At 39.8% G+C, this 23,173-nt stretch overlaps 4 protein-coding genes across 4 annotated transcripts; all 4 read right to left on the bottom strand.

The window, feature by feature from the left end:
• Positions 1–574: 574 nt before the first annotated feature.
• LOC139914320 (uncharacterized) lies at positions 575–2,417 on the bottom strand. The gene is made up of 5 exons (XM_071902605.2): positions 2,372–2,417; positions 1,889–2,233; positions 1,340–1,450; positions 851–885; positions 575–697 (listed from the first exon to the last, which is right to left on the bottom strand). The coding sequence occupies exons 1-5, from the start codon at positions 2,415–2,417 to the stop codon at positions 575–577; spliced, it is 660 nt and encodes a 219-aa protein (XP_071758706.2).
• Positions 2,418–5,980: 3,563 nt separating this feature from the next.
• On the bottom strand, positions 5,981–7,865 carry LOC139928678 (uncharacterized). The gene is made up of 5 exons (XM_078291740.1): positions 7,820–7,865; positions 7,300–7,638; positions 6,748–6,858; positions 6,546–6,580; positions 5,981–6,199 (listed from the first exon to the last, which is right to left on the bottom strand). The coding sequence occupies exons 1-5, from the start codon at positions 7,863–7,865 to the stop codon at positions 6,077–6,079; spliced, it is 654 nt and encodes a 217-aa protein (XP_078147866.1). The 3' UTR covers positions 5,981–6,076.
• Positions 7,866–11,540: 3,675 nt separating this feature from the next.
• LOC139928680 (uncharacterized) lies at positions 11,541–13,045 on the bottom strand. The gene is made up of 6 exons (XM_078291725.1): positions 13,000–13,045; positions 12,551–12,892; positions 12,282–12,323; positions 12,017–12,136; positions 11,817–11,851; positions 11,541–11,663 (listed from the first exon to the last, which is right to left on the bottom strand). Exons 1-6 carry the CDS (start codon positions 13,043–13,045, stop codon positions 11,541–11,543), a joined length of 708 nt encoding a protein of 235 aa, XP_078147851.1.
• Positions 13,046–18,806: 5,761 nt separating this feature from the next.
• Positions 18,807–20,886, bottom strand: LOC139928676 (uncharacterized). Its single transcript, XM_078291856.1, has 6 exons — positions 20,841–20,886; positions 20,348–20,692; positions 20,101–20,142; positions 19,816–19,935; positions 19,616–19,650; positions 18,807–19,468 (listed from the first exon to the last, which is right to left on the bottom strand). The coding sequence occupies exons 1-6, from the start codon at positions 20,884–20,886 to the stop codon at positions 19,346–19,348; spliced, it is 711 nt and encodes a 236-aa protein (XP_078147982.1). The 3' UTR covers positions 18,807–19,345.
• Positions 20,887–23,173: the final 2,287 nt, after the last annotated feature.

The following is a 23,173-nucleotide window of genomic DNA, read 5'->3' as shown; positions in this document are numbered from 1 at the left end:
TGTCATGCTCACAGTATGTAAGAATACAAAAGAAATCATGTTTGGAACATAAATGCAGTGTGCGGATTTTCTTTTCTTTTTTTCTTTCTTTTTTCTTAAACTGAAAATGTCAGACTTGGAAGGCAAAACAAAGAAACTGTCTGTAGTGAGGTGCAATGGGAACATGAAAATAGGCATTCTTCAAGCTGATAGACGTGAACTAATGTTCTTGAGCAACCGCCTGAGGAACGTCTGCTGTGCTGAACATGTAGAACGTTACAGCTTTTAAGAACACAGTGAGCCCCTTTAAATTCAGAACTTAACATTTGATGTTTATTGCAACTTTTTTCCCAGTGACAATAGGCAAGGCAAGGCAAATTTATTTATATAGCACATTTCATACCCAAAGGCAACCCAAAGTGCTTTACAGAGTACACAGGCAAAAGCACAAGAAACAAATGATAAAAACAATAAAAGCAAGCAGGCAAAAGCACACAGAATAAAAAATAAAAAATAAAAAAAATAAAATAAAACAAGAATAGTACAACAAAGCATCAGTTCCACCCTGAGTTGCATTTCTAGTGTCTTCATGGTCCTATCTGGTGGCAGCACACACAACATTAGGTTCCACCTCTTTCTCTGATGCGGGCCTCCTGCTTCTCTTTGGTTTTGGATGGAAACTCAGCGCTGCGTACTTCAGCTCATCTGAATCCAGATTCTGTAAATAAGAGTACACACAATCACACACATCTCACATAGCTGAGTTTGTCAGAGAAACAAACATTTTTAGTAGCATAATCATGACTTGAAGTGATTCCAGCACCTTTTAAACCACAGAACATTTAAAAACAAATCTCAATATTGGATTCACCTCGCTTCTTTGTGGCTGCAGTTCTTCTTCAGCAGCTAAATAACAGGGAAAATCAGTCCAGTCAGTTAATTATCATTGTCCACAAACATTGCTGTTTTCAATGCATTTGGTGCAGCAGGAAGTTTTGGATTTGTCCATCATATTGACACAACTTAAAGAGAATGTGCAACAAAATATAAAAGATAGCTCTCAGAAGCCAGCATGGGGGAGGGGAAGGAATGGAAAGGTGGGACAGAGTAGTAGGTTAGGGTGGGGAGGGCAGGAGAGGGGAAAGATGGGGAATGTGGGTGGTAACGGTAAAATAATTTATCTTTTTGTTTTCTCTTGAACAGCACTGTCAGCAACAATGTGTTATGGAGATGTAATCTATGGACACATATGTATGTGATACATGTGGGTATGTGTATATGATTTATTATCGTTACACCCAGTAAAGAAATGAAATAAAAACTTGATCACAAAAAAAACAAGATATCTCTCAGAAAGTACCTGTCTGAAGTTGCCTGATTTTGAGAACCAGACCGACGATGACCATAATGAGGAAAACAGTCACACCACCCAGGATCACAGAAGCCAGACTTGTTATTCCATCAGGCTTTTCTACAAGAATTAAAGATTATTAAATTAGACTCTCTGAACTCTCCTCTAGTGGTTTTAGACCTGGCTAATGCTAAAATGGACAAAACTGAGTACAGATAAGCTGTTTTACATTCAAACAATTGACAAAATATCAATCTGCACAATGAAAGAAATCTTTATGAGAGAGAGGGAGAATCTTACTTTCAGACATGCCATCCACTTTGTCATCAAATTCGCCATTGCCTTTAAAAAACATGACGATACGACTTCATCTTGATTTTATTTAAACAGTATAACATATAATCCTATTTTGACAATATTTAAATAGACCACATATGTTTGTCTTTATGTTGTTTTGAGGTTACTGTGAGGATACATTTCAGATATAAGTATCATGAGAAAGACATTATAGTCACAAATGGGAACCAAAATACAGACAAGACTTTAAAATAATCTTACCTTGAACCTTTAAAAATGTTGCATTGACAATGACTGTGTGGCCATCTATGTAAAACCCACAGAAATAAAGTCCAAAGTCAGATAAACCCACTTGCTTGATTTTGAGAAAGAGAGTGGAGATGTTGGATCTCATTTCAAATTTGCCATTTTGAAAACCATCACAGAACCAAGGGTTGCCATCAGAGCCATACAGAGAGGAGATGCAGCAGGGCTTGGATCTGTTGACCAGTCTGAACCAGGCTGAGAAAGTGCGATAACTGGAAATGTTGGTGCACATCAACGTGACTTCTCCACCAGGCTGGACCTCCACAGTCTGAGACTCAGAAACCGAGACAGGGATCCAGCCTGAAACAAACACCAGAGAAAACAAGTGATTTAATCCTAGATTGATAAGTTATTAAGTTTCAGTTCTGGTGGGTTACTGTATTGATGAGAAGTTAGTGATGCAGTTAGTGTTGAGAATAATATAATACCAGTACTTACTCAGGTTGCAGAGAAGTAAAGCTGTTACCAAGGTATAGCTCATCATTGTGCATATGACTGTATCACTGCAATGGCTCTTAATATAACTGAGCTCCAGTGAGGCGGTTTCAATGGAAAGAGGCGGGGCGTTTTATTCTGTTTATTTGTTCGCTTACACCGGCCACATGAATGCTTTTGAATAATTGGGTTCATCATAGTCTCAAAGAGTGAATTATAAAGTTTATAGTACAAGACAAAGTTATGCATCAGCCCATGTTAATTGATAATTCTTGCTCATGTTCCAACATGTGACCAAAAATGGAACATCGAAGCCTGTCAAATCGATTCTCAGCACAACAGGGAAGACAACCTAAACTTTTGTTGATCTCTGCTTTAAAAATGAACTCACAGGACAGTTCAGAGCTGCTAGGAAATATAACTTTAAATCTGAGTCTGGTCTTTCTATGACTGAAGAACTAGACAAGCTACAGAACTCAAGATGACTTGTATCTGCAGTTGCAGACAGTTGACTTGTGTGATTTGCTTTTTTCAGGTTTTTACTTTCTGACAGGATCATCGTCCGATTGTGTCGCCGCACGCTGCCTGAGGCTGAATGCGTTGAGTTTCCCTCCAATGCTTACAGGAGAAACTGTATTGCCGACGTCCTCATCTTTTTGTTTGTTACAGTTGTATTGTTTTGTCCTAATTGATTTACGTTGTCATTATTATTATTGTTATTACCTGTAGTTATTTTATCAGTCAACTTCTTTTTTTTAATCATGTTATGTTGGTATGAAATCAATCACTATCACAGCATGTAAGAATAAAAAAAATATCTTGCTTGGGAACACAAACGCGGTGTGTGGGTCTTTTTTTTTTTTTTTTTTTTTTTTCTTAAACTGAAAATGTCAGACTTGGAAGGCAAAATGAAGAAACTGTGTGTAGTGATGTGCAATGGGAACATGAAAATAGGCATTCTTCAAGCTGATAGACATGAACTAATGTTCTTGGGCAACCGGCAGAAGAACGTCTGCTGTGCTGAAAATGTGCAACAGTGTAACTTTTAAGAACCCCTTTAAATTCAGAACTGGGTGAAAACAACCGTCTTTCGTTTTGATGAGAAAATAAGTGGAATACAACACCCCAGGTTGTATCAGGGGGTCCACAGGTTCAATAGCCACTTTTACCAAGAGGGTGGATAACTCCTGGTTTAGGGCCTGAGCTTTTTCCAGGTTGTTCACCATGGTCATTTTGACCCATGTGAAGACTGGGGGCTGGCATCAGAATTGAAACTTGTAACCCAGGGTCAGAGGTGTGAGTTGCCCAGTAACTGAGCTGCTGCTGGGAAAAGTGACCAACAGCCTAGAGCCCTGCATTCCGACAAACCGTTTCGGACCGGGCTTCGGGCCGATTTTCACATCACTAGCTCGGGCTCAGGTCGGGCCGGGCCTGTTTTTTTTTTTTTTCTTTGGCTTGGGACTTGAAATAAATAGGCAAATATCAATCAAAGAAAATATTAATTTAAGAAAATAAATAAAAATTAATTCTAAAACAAAAAACGTTTTAGCCTATCACATACACACACAGTCTGCCTGGTGCACACACACATGCCCTGTCGTCGCTTCCAAGCAAGCACATTACTGTTCTTGGAATGTTCTTGAGAAAATGGACTTTAGCCATGTTCTTTGGTGAAGCTTTTGATCATCGTACACAGCATGCGTTCCGTTTGCGTATCCAAGCTGCTACACCAGCTCCGTTACGGTCAGCCCGTTCTGTTGCGCTTATCTAGGTTTTTACCTAGGCTATGGGTAAGAGAACACAGTTATCTAGTTTTTCTTATTGTTCTATAAACAACTCACGTTGTACTGTGAGGAACATTAATGTACCATAGAGGAGTACTTACGTCACTTTTTTTGAGTGTAGGTGTACTGTTGCCAAATAGAAGCTTCTCAGCAGCTATCCGTGGATAACCTCATGTCCAACATTTATTTAAGTGACATTGGTTCATCTATCCTCTATTTTGTTAACTGACATGGTGATAAATGACTACAATAAGCAAACTATTGGCATTTATATACATTTATATGGCTAAAATACAGAACAGATGGATGTGTAGTAGTCCGTCAAAAATAGAAGTGTTGTGTATCTCCAGAGTTGCGGCTCTGATCCGGCTTTATGGTAGCCTACTTTGCGCTTGGCCAGAACTGACACATTTAATACTGGCAATGCTTTGGAAGTGTTTTGTATGGTGTTGATTTAATAGGCTATTCGAAATTGATCAAACATATTAGGTTTATATGTAAAAAACAAAACAAAAAATACATCGGGCTCGGGCCTATATTTGAGGCCCGTGCAGGGCTCTACAACAGCCGACCTAGACCTTCAGTTCCTGGCATCACGACCTTTATAGGCTTCAGGGGGCGGCAGTTAGTCTTTGGGGCCCTAGTCTGCTTGAAGGACAAGTGAGTCTGAGTGCGATAGCAGTGGTCCTGCCTCTCAGCAGGGTGCTGATACTTGGGGTGGCTGATAGAGTGAGGTGACAGTTGGTGGCAGAAAATTGTGGAGTCATGAAGTCATTTTCTGTTGAGTTGAACATGTGTATGACATCTCATTTTAACAGTGTAACCCTTTCATATCTGCCTATAGAAATGTTGGGTTGCATCAGGCATCTTTGCTGCAAATTTGAAAGCGGCAGCTGATGCACCATGTTTAGACAAGAGAGCGAAGTGAGGTGTGAAATGTTTGGTTTGGCCTGTGATAAAGGGAACAACATTTCCATCATTTGAATCTCAACAAATACAACACAAACATGATCTGCACATCTTATAAGCAAAGAAATTCTCTTTGATAAAGTAGTATCATTGTTGTTCTGTGGAAACAGTGAGGCTTTTGTTGTTGTGTGTGTGGTTACAATTCAGAGAGCTGAAAGCCAGTCTTCCTGTGGTTGAGACCTTGCTGGCTCAGATAGACAGTGCTGTTTGTCACTGCAGTGGAAAATGGCAGAGGGCCATAAAGACTTGTTGCATGTCCACATGTGCATCCAAACACACTCAGGATAGAAAACTGAAATGCTGCTGTATCTTTGTATTTTTCATTCACACATTTGACTTACCAGTATAGACCAAAGACATATAGGCTGTATCAGAAGTGAAAATATCCAATAACAGATACAAACGCTACAGAATACTATTTACACACTGATGTCAGAACTTCAACACAAATGTAGAGGCCGACCATATTTTCTTTACATGACAGAAGCAAGTACGTCAGTATTCAGTGCTTCCTTTGACCCGTTACAAAGCTTTGACATGACAGGCCTCATGGTTTTCACCTCAGTTGATCTCTTGCCACACTGTGCTGTCTCTTCCTGTCAAAGAAGTGATGTCTACCTAACTTGCTCCTCCCCTGCTGCAGACGCCCATCTAACTCTCTCAGTAAGGGAATTTGGACAGTGATACTGGCCCCTCCTCTGTCACACATCAATCACATTATTTTGCAGATTGAGATCTAAGGTAGGCAAAATAAGAGGAAGATTGGTTTCGGCAAAGTGATAGAGAGAAAAATTAAGAAACAGGTGAGGATCAAACCTCAGCACTAGCAAGAGGATGTAAATTTTGCATTAACATTGGATCTTTATTAAAAAAAATTCCCCAGTGACAATAAACAAGAATAGTGCAACAAAGCATCAGTTCCACACTGAGTTGCATTTCCAGTGTCTTCATGGTCCTATCTGGTGGCAGCATACACAACATTAGGTTCCACCTCTTTCTCTGATGCGGGCCTCCTGCTTCTCTTTGGCTTTGGATGGAAACTCAGCGCTGCGTACTTCAGCTCATCTGAGTCCAGATTCTGTAAATAAGAGTACACACAATCACACACATCTCACGTAGCTGAGTTTGTCAGAGTAACAAACATCTTTAGTAGCATAATCATGACTTGAATTTATTCCAGCACCTTTTAAACCATAGAACATTTAATACAGAATCAACTGCACACCCAAAAATGAAGGTGAGGGAAGATAAGGCATAACACTAGAAAGAGGAAAATGCTTCATCAAAGTAAGGCCCATTGACCGAAAACATACCTGAATAAATAGTACTTTTGCATCTGACAGAAGTGTGCGGATAGCATTTTTTTTCTTTTTCTAGTGTTAAACCAGAGAACATATAAAAGTAAATCTTAAAATTGGATTCACCTCGCTTCTTTGTGGCTGCAGTTCTTCTTTAGCAGCTAAATAACAGGGAAAATCAGTCTAGTCAGTTAATTATCATCGTCCACAAACATTGCTGTTTTCAATGCATTTTGGTGCAGCAGGAAGTTTTGGATTTGTCCATCATATTGACACAAATTAAAAGAGAATGTGCAACAAAATATAACACATATCTCTCAGAAGGTACCTGTCTGAAGTTGCCTGATTTTGAGAACCAGACCGACGATGACCATAACGAGGAAAACAGTCACACCACCCAGGATCACAGAAGCCAGACTTGTTATTCCATCAGACTCTTCTACAGGAACTAAGGATTATTATATTAGACTCTCTGAACTCTCCTTTAGTGGTTTTAGACCTGGCTCATGCTAAAATGGACAAAACTGACTGCAGATAATCTGTTTTACCTTCAAACAATTGACAAATATCAATCTGCACAATGTAAGAAATCTTTATGAGAGAGAGGGAGAATCTTACTTTTAGACTTGTCATCCACTTCGTCATCAAAGTCGCCATTGCCTTTAAAAAATATGACAATAAAACTTCATCTTGATTTTATTTTGACTGTGTAGCACATAATCCTATTTTGACACTAATTACATAGGCCACATATCTGTTACTTTTTGTCTATATGTTGTTTTGAGGCTACTGTGAGGATTTGAGACATAAGTATCACGAGAAAGACATAATAGTCATGAATGGGAACCAAAAGACAGACAAGAATTTATGATGATCTTACCTTGAACCTTTAAAAATGTTGCATTGACAATGACGGTCTGTGTGTCTCGATAAAACCCACAGAAATAAAGTCCAGAGTCAGATAAATCCACTTGCTTGATTTTGAGAAAGAGAGTGGAGACATTGGATCTCATTTCAAATTTGCCATTTTGAAAACCATCACAGAACGAAGCAGTTTCATCAGAGTCGTACATAGAGGAGATGCAGCAGGGCTTGGATCTGTTGACCAGTCTGAACCACTCTGAGTGAGTGGGAGAACTGGAAATGTTGGTGCACGTCAACGTGACTTCTTCACCAGGCTGGACCACCACAGTCTGAGACTCAGAAAATGAGATCCAGCCTGAAACAAACACCAGAGAGAACAAGTGATTTATTCCTAGGTTGATAACGCAATCGAAACCTAAACAATGCCTCTACATTAAGTTATTAATAAGTAACTATTAAGTTTCAATTCTGGAGGGTTACTGTATTGATGATTAGCTAGCAATGCAATTAGTGAATAATTGAATATCAGTACTTACTCAGGTTGCAGAGAAGTAAAGCTGTTACCAAGGTATAGCTCATCATTGTGCATGACTGTATCACTGCAATGGCTCTTAATATAACTGAACTCCAGTGAGGGAGTTTCAATGGAAAGAGGCGGGGCGTTTTATGCTGTTCATTTGTTCGCTGACACTGGCCACATAAATATGTTTGGATAATTGGGTGAGTTATCAAGTTTATAGTACAAGACAAAGTCATTCTTCAGCCCATATTATTAGATAATTCTTGCTCATGTTCCAACATGTGACCAAAAAAAAGTCAAATCGATTCTCAACACTACAAGGAAGAGTCCCAAGTTTTGCTATCCTCAGTTTTGAAAATTACCTCATTGGACAGAGGTGGTTTATGATTTTTTTTTTTTTAACATTATTTTTTGGGCATTTTCACCTTTATTCGAAAACAGAGACAGACACGAAAGATTGGGAGAGTGGGACATAACATACGACAAAGGGTTGGATTCTAACCCAGGATGTCGTGTTTACATGGTACATGCCTTAGACCAAATTGAACGTTTAAATCTGAGTCTGGTCTTTCTATGACTGAAGACCTAGACACAGGCTACAGAACTTGAGATAATAGTCAACATGTAGACAGTTAAGATGGAACAATGTGCCTTGTATCTACAGTTACAGACACTTGACTTATGTGAGTTGCTCTCAGCCACACGCTGTCTGTGGCTGAATGCATTGCATTCCCCTCCAATGCTGACAGGAGGAACTGTACTGCCAACGCCAAAAAGAAATCACGCTTTGGAACACAAAGACGGTGTGCGGGCATTTCTTTCTTTTTCTCTTTCTTTTTCCCACAGCGCAGCCGAGGGCATCACAAAGCAAAATCAGGTCAGGCAGTCAGTCAGCAGTCGCTTAGTGAGATGTCGCTTCGTCAGATGGCCTCTAGAGGGCGTCTTTGACTAAGAGATGCAGTGTTTCCCATACAGAGGCACAAAATAACAAGACTAGGTTGACCTAGTGCAATGTAACGCCTCCTCTTGGCTTTCGCACCCTAGTGTAATACGTGTTCTGTACTGCCCTCTGCATTGTAGTGATATACTATAAGTGGCACTTTGTACAATTTTAAGGGTTCCTGCCTGGGAAGTGGGTGTAAACAAACATTTTGATATTCAATTCAATTCAACTTTTTTGTCATTGTAAAGTGCACAGGTACACATACAATGAAAGGTAGTTGTGCACTCCCAGGTGCAGGTGTTATTACGTATACCCAGAGTTACTTGTACATGATTCATTCATGCTGTATTTTAGCAGAGGTGCATATGTATATTTAGCAGAGGTGCATATGTATATTTTGACTGGTAAAAATGTAGTGATAAAAGGAGAAATACAATCAGTCAATCCATTGTTAACATCAACGTTGTTTCAACGTTATTTCAATGCGTTGATTCAAAGTAAAATCGATGAGCACCTGGACGCTGAATCAATATCAGAGATCAACACTGAATCAGTACTTCATCTGATGTTAATTCAACATTGATTCAATGTTGTCTTGCTATCTGGGATGCGACTGTGCAGCCAAGACAAATCACTTCTCGTTTGTTCATAGATTTATCTGCAAACCACGATAGTGTGTGAAAGCAACAAAGAGAAAAAAGTTGAGTCAATATTTTTTTGTGTCGGGTTTGTATTTTTGAAGTTATTTTTTTCGTAGGAGACAATGAAGGCACGTCATAATATGAGCAAACACTAACAGTGCAAACAACGCAATATCACGTATATCACCATAACTGTGTCTTGACGCCACTTCTCTTTTCAACAATGGGTAGTCAGTCAGTCAGTTAGCTACTTTCACTGTTCTAGGCCGGTCCCATGGGCCCGGCAAAAAGTTGGTCAATGTAGAGAAATAATCTAAATCGATCTCTAATCCGCCTGATATCACATCTTGTCATGTTTGTCATTTGGAGATGCACAGACCAGCAGCATTGTACTCCAGTCTCCAGCTGTGAAAACAGAAGTGAAACTTAACGTTCTACAATTTGCTCCAAACTCGATTGTGTTAGTAACAGGATTTGTAAACCGTAACCTGATTACTTCTTCTGCTGCCCTACAAACTTTAACGGTAGGTAACGTTATTACCTTGTGGTATTTAAGTAATGTTAGAGGAATTATTTAACCGACAACCGTGTCGCAATGCTTCAGTGCATTTAATTGAACTGAACACATGCGCCGTGGGTCTGTACAGCATCTGTGCATGTTTTTCTTAACTGTTAAAACCCCACGATTCCACCAGCTGGACCATCATTACAAACGCATATTGTGCACCCAAGCTTTGTTCAAACCCACAGAACTTTATTTTAAATTCAAGCCAAGATCCCAAAGATACCAAATATGTCATGCTGAATTACAGGGAAACGTGTATAAAATGATGCACAAACATCTAGATTTTTTCCATTTGATGTAATGATGCAGCCATAAAAACATTGTATTTGAATATTTCACTCAATATAAGCAGCTTATATTGAGTGCAATACAAACAGTTAAACTGAAGATGTCAGACTTAGAAGGCAAAACGAAGAAATTAACTCTTTGTAGTAAGGTGCAATGAAAATAGGCTTTTGAGATATCCTGCTAACAAACTAACAGACAAAAAGATGGAATGGGGCGAAAACATAGCCCCATGAGCAACTTATACATTTACTACATTTTCAAAAGAGCAGCAGTTCTAGACATGCAGTTTCAGATAGTGCATGCACAAGGCAGCAGTTGTTGGCCAACCTTTCCACAAAGTGTCATGGTGTTGAGTGAATCCTTTTGGAAGTTACATGCCTTTTTATGAGACGCCACGCCCACTGCCACACCTCCCCTTTGGCCAATTGATGTGAAAAGTTAGGTTCTTACTTACCCCATGACCAAACTTTCCACAAAGTTTCATGCAAATCCGTTCATAACTTTTGGAGTTATCCTGCTAACAGACAAACAAACGAACGTAATGGGACGAAAACAACCGCTATCCAACTCCGTTGGCGGAGATAATGACAGGGGGCCATAAAGACTTGTTGCATACCCACATGTGCATCCAAACACACCCAGATTACAAAACTGAAATGCTGCTGTATCTTTGTAATTTTCATTCACACATTTGACTTAACAGTATAGACCAAAGACATATAGGCTATATCAGAAGTGAAAATATTCAAAACATATACAAATGCTATAGAATACCTTTTACATACTGATGTCAGAACGTCTACACAAATGTAGAGGCCGGCCATATTTTCTTTACATGACAGAAGCAAGTATGCCAGTTTTCACTGCTTCCTTTGACCCGTTACAAAGCTTTGACATGACAGGCCTCATGGTTTTCACCTCAGTTGTTCTCATGCCACACTGTGCTGTCTCTTCCTGTCAAAGAAGTGATGTCTACCTAACTTGCTCCTCCCCTGCTGCAGACGCCCATCTAACTCTCTCTATAGGGGAATTAAGACAGTGATCGATGTCGTTACTGGCCCCTCCTACTTCAGACATCATATTATTTTGCTTTCAGATTGAGATCTAAGTTAGGCAAAATTAGAGAAAGACTGATTTGACAAAGTGAGAATTTTGACAAGGTGAGAATCAAAACTGCATGTAAATTTTGCATGAACATTGGATCTTTATTACAGTTTTTTCTTCCAGTGACAATAAAACCAGAATAGTGCAACAAAGCATCAGTTCCACCCTGAGTTGCATTTCCAGTGTCTTCATGGTCCTATCTGGTGGCAGCATACACAACATTAGGTTCCACCTCTTTCTCTGATGCGGGCCTCCTGCTTCTCTTTGGCTTTGGATGGAAACTCAGCGCTGCGTACTTCAGCTCATCTGAGTCCAGATTCTGTAAATAAGAGTACACACAATCACACACATCTCACATAGCTGAGTTTGTCAGAGTAACAAACATCATTAGTATCATAATCATGACTTGAAATGATTCCAGCACCTTTTAAACCATAGAACATTTAAAAATAAATCTTAAAATTGGATTCACCTCAGTTCTTTGAGGCTGCATTTCTTCTTTAGCAGCTAAATAACAGGGAAAATCAGTCCAGTCAGTTAATTATCATTGTCCAAAAACATTGCTGTTGTCAATGCATTTTTGTGCAGCAGTGACTTGGATTTGTCCATTATATTTACACAAATTAAAAGAGAATGTGCAATAAAATATGACATATAGCTCTCAGAAAGTACCTGTCTGAAGTTGCCTGATTTTGAGAACCAGACCGACGATGACCATAACAAGGAAAACAGTCACACCACCCAGGATCACAGAAGCCAGACTTGTTATTCCATCAGACTCTTCTACAAGAACTAAGGATTATTAAATTAGACTCTGAACTCTCTTCTAGTGGTTTTAGACCTATATACCGATATAATCTGTTTTACCTTCAAACAACTGACAAATAGCAACCTGCAGAATGAAAGAAATCTTTATGAGAGGGAGTGAGAATCTTACTTTTAGACTTGTCATCCACTTCGTCAACAAATTCACCATTGCCTTCAAAAAAGATAACAATAAAACTTCATCTTGATTTTATTTAGACTGTATAACATATAATTCTATTTTGACAATGATGAAATAGGCCACATATTAGTTACCTTTTATCTATATATTGATGTTTGAGGCTAATGCGAGGATTTGAGATATACAGTAAGCATTATGAGAAAGGTATAATAGTCATGAATGGGAACCAAAAGACAGACAAGACTTAATGATGATCTTACCTTGAACCTTTAAATAAGTTGCATTGACAATGACTGTGTGTCCGCTTAGATAAAACCCACAGAAATAAAGTCCAGAGTCAGATAAATCCACTTGCTTGATTTTCAGAAAGAGAGTGGAGACATTGGATGTCATTTCAAATTTGCCATTTTGAAAACCATCACAGTACAAAGCATCATTTGAGCCGTAGATAGAGGAGATGCAGCAGGGTTTGGATCTGTTGACCAATCTGAACCACTCTGAGTGAGTGGAAGAACTGGAAATGTTGGTGCACATCAATGTGACTTCTTCACCAGGCTGGACCTCCACACTCTGAGACTCAGAAACCGAGACAGGGATCCAGCCTGAAACAAACACCAGAGAGAACAACTGATTTATTCATAGGCATACTTTATTGATGAGAAGTTAGCAATGCAGTTAGTGTTGGGAATAATTGAATATCAGTACTTACTCAGGTTGCAGAGAAGTAAAGCTGTTACCAAGGTATAGCTCATCATTGTGCATATGACCGTATCACTGCAATGGCTCTTAATGTAACTGAGCTCCAGTGAGGGGGTTTCAATGGAAAGAGGCGGGGCGTTTTATGCTGTTTATTTGTTCGCTTACACTGGTCACATGAATGCTTTTGGATAATTGGGTTCATCGTAGCCTCAAACAGTGAATTATAAAGTTTATAGTACGAGGGAAAGTTATTCTTCAGCCCATGTTATTTGATAATTCTTGCTCATGTTTCAACATATGTCCAAAAATGGATATAAAATACATCAAAGCCTGTTTAAAAAAGTCAAATCGATTCTCAGCACAACAGGGAAGACAACCGAAACTTTTGTTGATCTCTGCTTTAAAAATGAACTCACAGGACAGTTCAGAGCTGCTAGGAAATATAACTTTAAATCTGAGTCTGGTCTTTCTATAACTGTCAACATCTGGGTGGTTAAGATGGAACAACTTGTATGTGACTTGTATATTTGCAGTTGCAGACAGTTGACTTGTGTGATTCGCTTTTTATCAGGTTTTAACCAGTGCTTGAAGTGGAAAAAAATAAGCGCCGGTACTCCCCTTATTCGCATGTTGGCATGTGTATCGGCCGGTATCAGCAAATCATTAAATATTACATTTTGAATTTCTACAGTGAATTAAAGATACTAGGAGATATTGCTGATGTTCAAAACATAAATTTATTTCATCAAGGGGACAACCATTTCAATTATTAGAGTCAAAAACCAGTACTTGAGCACTGATTTTAACTTTCTGACAGGATCATCGTCCGATTGTGTCGCCACACGATGTCTGTGGCTGAATGCGTTGAGTTCCCCTCTAATGCTTACAGGAGAAACTGTATTGCCAAAGTCGTCGTCTTTTTTTATTTATTTTTTACACTTGTATTGTTTTGCCCTAATTGTTTTACTTTGTCATTTTTATTATTATTGTTATTACCTGTAGTTATTTTACACTTATCCGCTGGAAAACAGACAGAATTATTGAGGGATAGATTTCTGTCCATTGGGCTGTTTTGGAATGTCAACATGGTGGGAGAGGCAGAAATACAAGAAACAGACTATACAGTATAAATTAAATAAGAAACTGACCTGGAAAACCTCCAGTCATCCCAACGTCATAACAAGCTTTCTCCGTGTTATCTTTGTTTTGGCTGTACCATTGTGTCTGTGAGCGCCACAATTTTTTCCAAAACAAACGTAGGAATGCCTCTGATTTGATAACAGATGGTGACAAATCCATCCGTCCTTCAAAATGGATGGAAATCTGACAGAGAGGGACGCATCATCAGTGCTGTCTGTCTGTCTATTGAAAATGATGGAGACGGACAGACACAACGGATCAGTGTCGCTGCGGCTAACGTTACTTAAATACCACAGGTAATAACGTTACCTGCCGTTAAAGTACGTAGGGCAGCAGAAAACTTGAAAATGCTCAGATAGTGCGACACGTTCATCAGTTAAATTACCTATTCCACCAATGTCACTTAAATACCCAGACATCCCACCCTAGAAAAACTGATTTCAGGGAGGTGTGTGACTGACCTGACAATATGCGGCGAATGCAGGGTTAGTGGTTAGCGGCAGGCTTTTTTCTCTAGTCTGTGTAGTTCTTGCTCTTATCTCTATGCTCTGTACAGTCTGCTGCTCTTGTTATCACTGATAAATACTTTAGGTGCTTCAATTCTTCATTTTATTTAATTGCAATCAATAATAAATGTTTCATTAGGTTCATTTCTTTCTGCTTTTCTCATAAAGTAGCCTATGCCCTGTTCTTCCTATCTGTAAATGGTACAGGATTGTACTTCATTTTAATAATGAACCACTTAAACTTGATAGTCAACAAAGCTGAATAAGCTAGGATCATATAACTTGACACAATAATTTATTATTTTCTTTATCTCTTCAGGTATGTTAGGCCTTCTTTCATGTTAAAGCAATTTAATCTAACCTGGTTCCTTGTATCAAATGAGAGAAAATAGTTTTCAATTCAAACTCTCATTGTTTTTAACAGACTTCAGGCAGAGGTACGCCTTCATCTAATCAGATGAGAAGTCCAGCGCGTTTCATGGGTTAGTAAGCCCTTGTTAGGTCAGCTAACAAGACTGACATGAACAGGGACCAACCAGGGTGGGTGAAGCATATTGGGGAGAAAGATTGGGATTTTTTTTTTTGTCATCTGTGCGTTGGTTCGGGCATTTGAGGGAGATCTGTCATCACTAGCGGGTGTCAGGGAGCTAATGGTCATATACGGGAGACTCCCGGAGCTTCCGGGAGAGGTTGGATGTCTGAAATAACCACAGGTAATAACATTACCTACCATTAAGGTTTGCAGGACAGCAGAAGATGTGGATGTCTGTAAACTGACAGCGGAGAGTGTAAGTCAATGTGTGAGATCCAATATGGCATCAGTGTATGGGAATCAATGTGGCATTTAGCCCATAGGCGAGATGCCATCTCTTAGTCAAAGACGCCCTCTAGAGGCCATCTCACGAAGCGACATCTCACTAAGCGTTACCTGACTGACTGAATGATTGACTGACTGCCTGACCTGAACTTGCCTTGTGATGCCCTCGGCTGCGCCGTGGGAAAAATAAATCATGTTTGGGAACACAAAAGCGGTGTGCGGATTTTCTCTTCTTTTTTTCTTAAACTGAAAATGGCAGACTTGGAAGGAAAAACGAGTAAACTGTCTGTAGTGAGGTGCAATGGGAACATGAAAATAGGCATTCTTCAAGCTGATAATCTTCTCGGGCAACCGCCAGAAGAATGTCTGCTGTGCTTCACATGTAGAACGTTACAGCTTTTAAGAACACATTGAGCCACTTTTAATTCAGAACTGGGTGAAAACCACAGTCTTTCTCTTCGATGAGAAAATTAGTCAAATAGAACACCCCAGGGCGGATAACTCTAGGTTTAGGGCCTGAGCTTTTTCCAGGTTATTTACCATGGTCATTTTGACCCATGTGAAGACTGGGGGCTGGCATCAGAATTGCCGCTTGTAACCCAGGGTCAGAGGTGTGAGCTGCCCAGTAACTGAGCTGCTGCTGGGAAAAGTGACCAATGCAGTGATGTAAATAGGTGCGCGTCCTGTGTCTCTGACGCGTTAAAATCCGAAAGGACGCAGTAAACTCACTATCGACGCGTCCAGGGGACGCACCCTATTTTTTCCTAGAAAATAGTCTCAATCATCGCGGGAGAGACTTAATGCCCTTGCTGGGCCTGCATCCAATGCTACTTTCGCTGCACAGATTTCATTTCAACAAGGCTACAAACTTGGTAATTGGTAAATAAACTCACGTGGATGCTGTATTCACTCATGTCGATGATGACCCGATGATGCTTTACCGTCCAGGGGACGCGCCGTGTTGAAAAAAAAAAAAATCCACCGGCCGCGATTTTCTCACCGTCTGCGCATATATCTCGCGCATATCTCCCGTTTTGTTCAGTCTCAATGAGTGAAAGGAAAACGTTTTAAAATGCCACCAAAGAAAAAGATCAAACATATTGCTGGCCAACAAACTATTGCAGGTAGGGATGTACCCGAATCCGAATCCATTATTCGGGAAAGCACAGATAGGCTAATGCGATGGAAACAGATATTTCTTCTACCCGAAGTTGCTTGTTATTATTCGGGGAAAAAAAGCCATGATTGACATGTCTGTGCATCAGCCACTATGTTTCTTCAAATCGATTCATATCATTGTGGATGGCCACAAGATAAAAATGCCCATTCTGTTTGCAACATAGGACTTTGATTTCACTAACTAGTCGTTTCATTTACTACACATTAGAGGTCTGCAACCCGACACGAGCCCGACGGGACCCGAGACTGTAACGCGCTTGGTTGTGTCTTAGCTTACATTAGCTTTGTGCTTGTTAGCTTTAGGGAAGTAGGCTAACGTTACTCCTGGATAGCATGACAGAGCGAGACGACGTCAGTATTGGGTAGACTGGGAGTAGTTGGTAGTAGCCTACTCAACCTGTTGCTGTAACTCAGTCTCAGTAAAAAAGTGCAACCCAGTGACTTAATCTGTTACTGCAACCAAACAATGTTCCAAAAGCATAGTAGGCATATTTGCGACTGTTACAACTGTATGTCGAGCTCAGGTCGGGTCGGGCTTGGTTGTTTTTTTTTCATGCGTGGAAAAAAGCACAATGTTTTATGCTCCTCGCTTTCTCCTGAAGCTCTGTGTCACACAGGCTGCTGGGCACACACAGCCCCCCTGCGTCTCTCTCTCTCTCTCTCTCTCTCAATTCAAAGGGGCTTTATTGGCATGGGAAACATACGTTTACATTGCCAAAGCAAGTGTGAAATAAAAACAAAAAATGTATGTACAATTAAAGATATACTAGAGTAACATTGCAATCAAATATATAAGTAGGAGTAGGTAAAATTAAGTCAGCATACATGAATATAACCATAATTATAACCATATAACATCAAACACGAGTTTAACACTACAATTTGTCAAAAAACACAAATTTTATTGGGGACCCACTCAATTTCCCCGGGACCCACTCAAATTACCACCTGTGGGTCCCGGGGACTCACTACATTGAAAACCTATTTACATCACTGCCAATGGCCGACCTAGACCTTCAGTTCCTGGCATCACGACCTTTATAGGCTTCAGGGGGCAGCAGTTAGTCTTTGGGGCCCTAGTCTGCTTGAAGGACAAGTGAGTCTCAGTGCGATAGCAGTGGTCCTGCCTCTCAGCAGGTGCTGGCCGAGTGAGGTGGCAGTTGGTGTCATGAAGTCATTTTCTGTTGAGTTGTACATGTGTATGACATCTCATTTTCACAATGTAAATCTTTCATATCTGCCTATAGAAGTGTTGGGTTGCATCAGGCATCTTTGCTGCAAATTTGAAAGCAGCAGCTGATGCAGCATGTTTAGACAAGAGAGTGAAGTGAAGTGTTTGGTTTGGCCTGTGATAAAGGGAACAACGTTTCCATCGTATGAATCTCTACAAATACAACACAAAAATTAACTGCACATCTTATAAATAAAGAAATTGTCTTTGATCAAGTAGTATCATTGTTGTTCTGTGGAAACAGCGAGGCCTCTGCATTCAGGTCCAACAGTGTATGACATCTCTTTTTCACAAGGTAAGCCTTTCGTATCTGGTTGTAGAAGTGTTGGGGTGCGTCAGGGATGTTTGCTGCAAATTTGAAAGCAGAACCTGATGCATAATGTTTAGACAAGAGAGTGAAGTGAGCCTGTGTGAAGTGTTTGGTTTGGTCTGGGATGAATGGAACAACGTTGTTTGAAAAGAGAAGGATACATAGTTGCCATGATGCTAACTGATTGCACCTCTACAAATACAACTAAAACATGATCTGCACATTTTTACCAGTCTTCCTGTGGTTGACACCTTGCTGGCTGAGATAGACGATGCAGTTTGTCACTTCAGTGGAAAATGAGAGGGCCATAAAGACTTGTTGCATGTCCAAGTTCAAGTTTGTTTCTTTATATAGCCCTTTATCACATGCATGTTTCAAAGGACTTGACAGAGAATGAGCCTAACTAGATCTAACTGATCAACAATTAATCGTAGAACAGAATGATATAAGACAAACATCAGGAAAAGCACAAGACACACAGAAGCAGGACCAAGGATAGAAAACTGAAATGCTGCTGTATCTTTGTATTTTTCATTCACACATTTGACATACAAGTATAGACCACAGACACATAGGCTATATCAGCAGTAAAAATATCCAATACAAAATACAAATTCTACAGAATACCATTTCTACATTGATGTCAAAACTCTATCATATTTTGTTTACATAACAGAAGCAAGTATGTCAGTATTCACTGCTTCCTTTGACCCGTTACAAAGCTTTGACATGACAGGCCTCATGGTTTTCACCTCAGTTGTTCTCTTGCCACACTGTGCTGTCTCTTCCTGTCAAAGAAGTGATGTCTACCTAACTTGCTCCTCCCCTGCTGCAGACGCCCATCTAACTCTCTCAGTAAGGGAATTTGGACAGAGATACTGGCCCCTCCTCTGTCACACATCAATCATATTATTTTGCTGTCAGATTGAGGTCTAAGGTAGGCAAAATAAGAGGAAGATGTTGCTTTGGTAAAGTGAGAGAAAGAAAGATGAAGAAACAGGTGAGAATCAAACCTCAGCTCTAGCAAGAGGATATAAATCTTGCATGAACATTGGATCTTTATAACAAAATTTGACTGTTTATTCCAATGATGAAGAGAACACACAAGCAAAAATGTGACAATACAATAGCATCAGTTTCACACTGAGTTGCATTTCCAGTGTCTTCATGGTCCTATCTGGTGGCAGCATACACAACATTAGGTTCCACCTCTTTCTCTGATGCGGGCCTCCTGCTTCTCTTTGGTTTTGGATGGAAACTCAGCGCTGCGTACTTCAGCTCATCTGAGTCCAGATTCTGTAAATAAGAGTACACACAATCACACACATCTCACATAGCTGCGTTTGTTAGAGAAGGTTAGCGTTAGCATAATCATGACTTGAGATGATTCCAGCACCTTTTAAACCATAGAACATATAAAATAAATCTTAAACTTGGATTCACCTTGTTCCTTTGTGGCTGCAGTTCTTCTTTAGTAACTCAATAACAGAGAGAATCAGTCCAATAAGTTAATTATCATTGACCAAAAACATCACTTTTGTCAATGCATTTGGTGCAGCAGGAAGTTTTGGATTTGTCCATCATATTGACACAACTTAAAGAGAATGTGCAATAAAATATAACAGATAGCTCTCAGAAAGTACCTGTCTGAAGTTGCCTGATTTTGAGAACCAGACTGATGATGATCATAACGAGGAAAACAGTCACACCACCCAGGATCACAGAAGCCAGGCTTGTTATTCCATCAGGCTTTTCTACAAGAACTAAGGATTATTAAATTAGACTCTCTGAACTCTCCTGTAGTGGTTTTAGACCTGGCTAATGTTGGAAAAAACTGACTTTAGATAAACTGTTTTACTTTCAAACAACTGAGAAATATCAACCTGCGCAATGAATGAAATCTTTATGAGAGGGAGGGAGAATCTTACTTTTAGACTTGTCATCCCCTTCGTCATCAAAGTCCCCATTGCCTTTAAAAAAGATGACGATATAATTTCATCTTGATTTTCATTTTGACTATATAAGACACAATCCTATTTTGACAATATTTAAATTTTCTCTTTATGTTGTTTTGAGGTTACTATGAGGACACATTTCAGATATAAGTATCATGAGAAAGACATAACAGTCATGAAAGGGAGCTAAAAGATAGACAAGACTTAATGATGATCTTACCTTGAACCTTTAAATAAGTTGCATTGACAATGACTGTGTGTCCGTCTATGTACAACCCACAGAAATAAAGTCCAGAGTCAGATAAATCCACATGTTCGATTTTGAGAAAGACAGTGGAGACATTGGATATCATTTCAAATTTGCCATTTTGAAAACCATCACAGAACCAAGCCTTGTCATCTGACTTGTACATAGTGGAGATGCAGCAGGGCTTGGATCTGTTGCCCAGTCTGAACCACTCTGAGTAAGTGGGATAACTGGAAATGTTGGTGCACATCAACGTGACTTCTTCACCAGGCTGGACCTCCACAGTCTGGGATTCAGAAACCAAGACAGGGATCCAGCCTGAAACAAACACCAGAGAGAACAAGTGATTTAATCCTAGGTTGATAAGTTATTAATTATTTATAAGTATCAATTCTGGTGGGTTACTGTATTGATGAGAAGTTAGTGATGCAGTTAGTGTTGAGAATAATATAATATCAGTACTTACTCAGGTTGCAGAGAAGTAAAGCTGTTACCAAGGTATAGCTCATCATTGTGCATATGACCGTATCACTGCAATGGCTCTTAATATAACTGAGCTCCAGTGAGGGGGTTTCAATAGAAAGAGGCGGGGCGTTTTATTCTGTTTATTGCTTACACTGACCACATGAATGCTTTTGGATAATTGGGTTCATCATAGCCTCAAACAGTGAATTATAAAGTTTATAGTTTGAGGGAAAGTTATTCTTCAGCCCATGTTAATTGATAATTCTTGCTCATGTTCCAACATGTGACCAAAAATGGAACATCGAAGCCTGTCAAATCGATTCTCAGCACAACAGGGAAGACAACCTAAACTTTTGTTGATCTCTGCTTTAAAAATGAACTCACAGGACAGTTCAGAGCTGCTAGGAAATATAACTTTAAATCTGAGTCTGGTCTTTCTATGACTGAAGAACTAGACAAGCTACAGAACTCAAGATGACTTGTATCTGCAGTTGCAGACAGTTGACTTGTGTGATTTGCTTTTTTCAGGTTTTTACTTTCTGACAGGATCATCGTCCGATTGTGTCGCCGCACGCTGCCTGAGGCTGAATGCGTTGAGTTTCCCTCCAATGCTTACAGGAGAAACTGTATTGCTGACGTCCTCGTCTTTTTGTTTGTTACAGTTATATTGTTTTGTCCTAATTGTTTTACTTTGTCATTATTATTATTGTTATTACCTGTAGTTATTTTATCAGTCAACTTCTTTTTTTTAATCATGTTATGTTGGTATGAAATCAAACACTGTCATGTTCACAGTATGTAAGAATACAAAAAATATCATGCTTGGGAACACAAACGCGGTGTCCGGGTTTTCTCTTTTTTTGTCAGAAGAACGTCTGCCGTCCTTAACATGTGGAACGTTACAGCTTTTAAGAACATATTGAGCCCCTTTAAATTCAGAACTGGGTGAAAACAACCGTCTTTCGTTTTGATGAGAAAATAAGTGGAATACAACACCCCAGGTTGTATCAGGGGGTCCACAGGTTCAATAGCCACTTTTACCAAGAGGGTGGATAACTCCTGGTTTAGGGCCTGAGCTTTTTCCAGGTTGTTCACCATAGTCATTTTGACCCATGTGAAGACTGGGGGCTGGCATCAGAATTGAAACTTGTAACCCAGAGTCAGAGGTGTGAGTTGCCCAGTAACTGAGCTGCTGCTGGGAAAAGTGACCAACAGCCTAGAGCCCTGCATTCCAGCCCGAGCCCGACAGAGCCCGAAGCTATTGACAGACTCGGGCCGGGCTTCGGGCCGATTTTCACATCATTAGCTTGGGCTCAGGTCGGGCTCGGGCCTGTTTTTTCTTTTTTCTTTGGCTTGGAACTTGAAATCAATAGGCATATCAATCAAAGAAACTACTAATTTAAGAAAATAAATACAAATTGATTATAAAACAGTTAAGTTAGAAAAATGTTTTGCCTATCACATACACACACAGTCTGCCTGGCGCACACAGACACGCCCTGTCGTCGCTTCCAAGCAAGCACATTACTGTTCTTGGAATGTTCTTGAGAAAATGGACTTTAGCCATGTTCTTTGGTGAAGCTTTTGATCATCGTACACAGCATGCGTTCCGTTTGCGTATCCAAGCTGCTACACCAGCTCCGTTACGGTCAGCCCGTTCTGTTGCGCTTATCTAGGTTTTTACCTAGGCTATGGGTAAGAGAACACAGTTATCTAGTTTTTCTTATTGTTCTATAAACAACTCACGTTGTACTGTGAGGAACATTAATGTACCGTAGAGGAGTACGTATGTCACTTTTTTGAGTGTAGGTGTACTGTTGCCAAATAGAAGCTTCTCAGCAGCTATCCGTGGATAACCTCATGTCCAACATTTATTTAAGTGACATTGGTTCATGTATCCTCTATTTTGTTAACTGACATGGTGATAAATGACTACAATAAGCAAACTATTGGCATTTATATACATTTATATGGCTAAAATACAGAACAGACGGATGCGTAGTAGTGTTGCGTTGAAGTGTTGTGTATCTCCAGAGTTGCAGCTCTGATCCGGCTTTGTGGTAGCCTATGTGCTCGGCCAGAACTGACACATTTAATACTGGTAATGCTTTGGAAGTGTTTTGTATGGTGTTTTGTATGGTGTTGATTTAATAGGCTATTCGAAATTGATCAAACATATTAGGTTTATGTGTAAAAAAAACCCCAAAAATACATCGGGCTCGGGCCTAAATTTGAGGCCTGTGCAGGGCTCTACAACAGCCGACCTAGACCTTCAGTTCCTGGCATCACGACCTTTATAGGCTTCAGGGGGCAGCAGTTAGTCTTTGGGGCCCT

The sequence above is a fragment of the Centroberyx gerrardi genome, chromosome 23 (assembly GCF_048128805.1).
Source record: "Centroberyx gerrardi isolate f3 chromosome 23, fCenGer3.hap1.cur.20231027, whole genome shotgun sequence".
Taxonomy (NCBI): Eukaryota; Metazoa; Chordata; class Actinopteri; order Beryciformes; family Berycidae; genus Centroberyx; species Centroberyx gerrardi.
The sequence above is the reverse complement of the archived record's forward strand: the minus strand, read 5'-3'. Positions and strand labels throughout refer to the sequence as shown.

Excerpts from the sequence above, each read along its gene's own strand:
- LOC139914320 (XM_071902605.2), bottom strand. The coding sequence starts at position 2,417 with ATGATGAGCTATACCTTGGTAACAGCTTTACTTCTCTGCAACCTGA. Across the intron at positions 1,451-1,888 it reads AACATTTTTAAAGGTTCAAG|AAAAGCCTGATGGAATAACA; the intron begins GTAAGATTATTT and ends TAATTCTTGTAG. Across the intron at positions 698-850 it reads TGCAGCCACAAAGAAGCGAG|AATCTGGATTCAGATGAGCT; the intron begins GTGAATCCAATA and ends TCTTATTTACAG.
- LOC139928676 (XM_078291856.1), bottom strand. The coding sequence starts at position 20,886 with ATGATGAGCTATACCTTGGTAACAGCTTTACTTCTCTGCAACCTGA. Across the intron at positions 20,693-20,840 it reads TTTACTTCTCTGCAACCTGA|GCTGGATCCCTGTCTTGGTT; the intron begins GTAAGTACTGAT and ends TGTTTGTTTCAG. Across the intron at positions 20,143-20,347 it reads AACTTATTTAAAGGTTCAAG|GCAATGGGGACTTTGATGAC; the intron begins GTAAGATCATCA and ends TCTTTTTTAAAG.
- LOC139928680 (XM_078291725.1), bottom strand. The coding sequence starts at position 13,045 with ATGATGAGCTATACCTTGGTAACAGCTTTACTTCTCTGCAACCTGA. Across the intron at positions 12,324-12,550 it reads AACTTATTTAAAGGTTCAAG|GCAATGGTGAATTTGTTGAC; the intron begins GTAAGATCATCA and ends TCTTTTTTGAAG. Across the intron at positions 11,852-12,016 it reads AATCAGGCAACTTCAGACAG|CTGCTAAAGAAGAAATGCAG; the intron begins GTACTTTCTGAG and ends CCTGTTATTTAG.
- LOC139928678 (XM_078291740.1), bottom strand. The coding sequence starts at position 7,865 with ATGATGAGCTATACCTTGGTAACAGCTTTACTTCTCTGCAACCTGA. Across the intron at positions 6,859-7,299 it reads AACATTTTTAAAGGTTCAAG|AAGAGTCTGATGGAATAACA; the intron begins GTAAGATCATCA and ends TAGTTCCTGTAG. Across the intron at positions 6,200-6,545 it reads TGCAGCCACAAAGAAGCGAG|AATCTGGACTCAGATGAGCT; the intron begins GTGAATCCAATT and ends TCTTATTTACAG.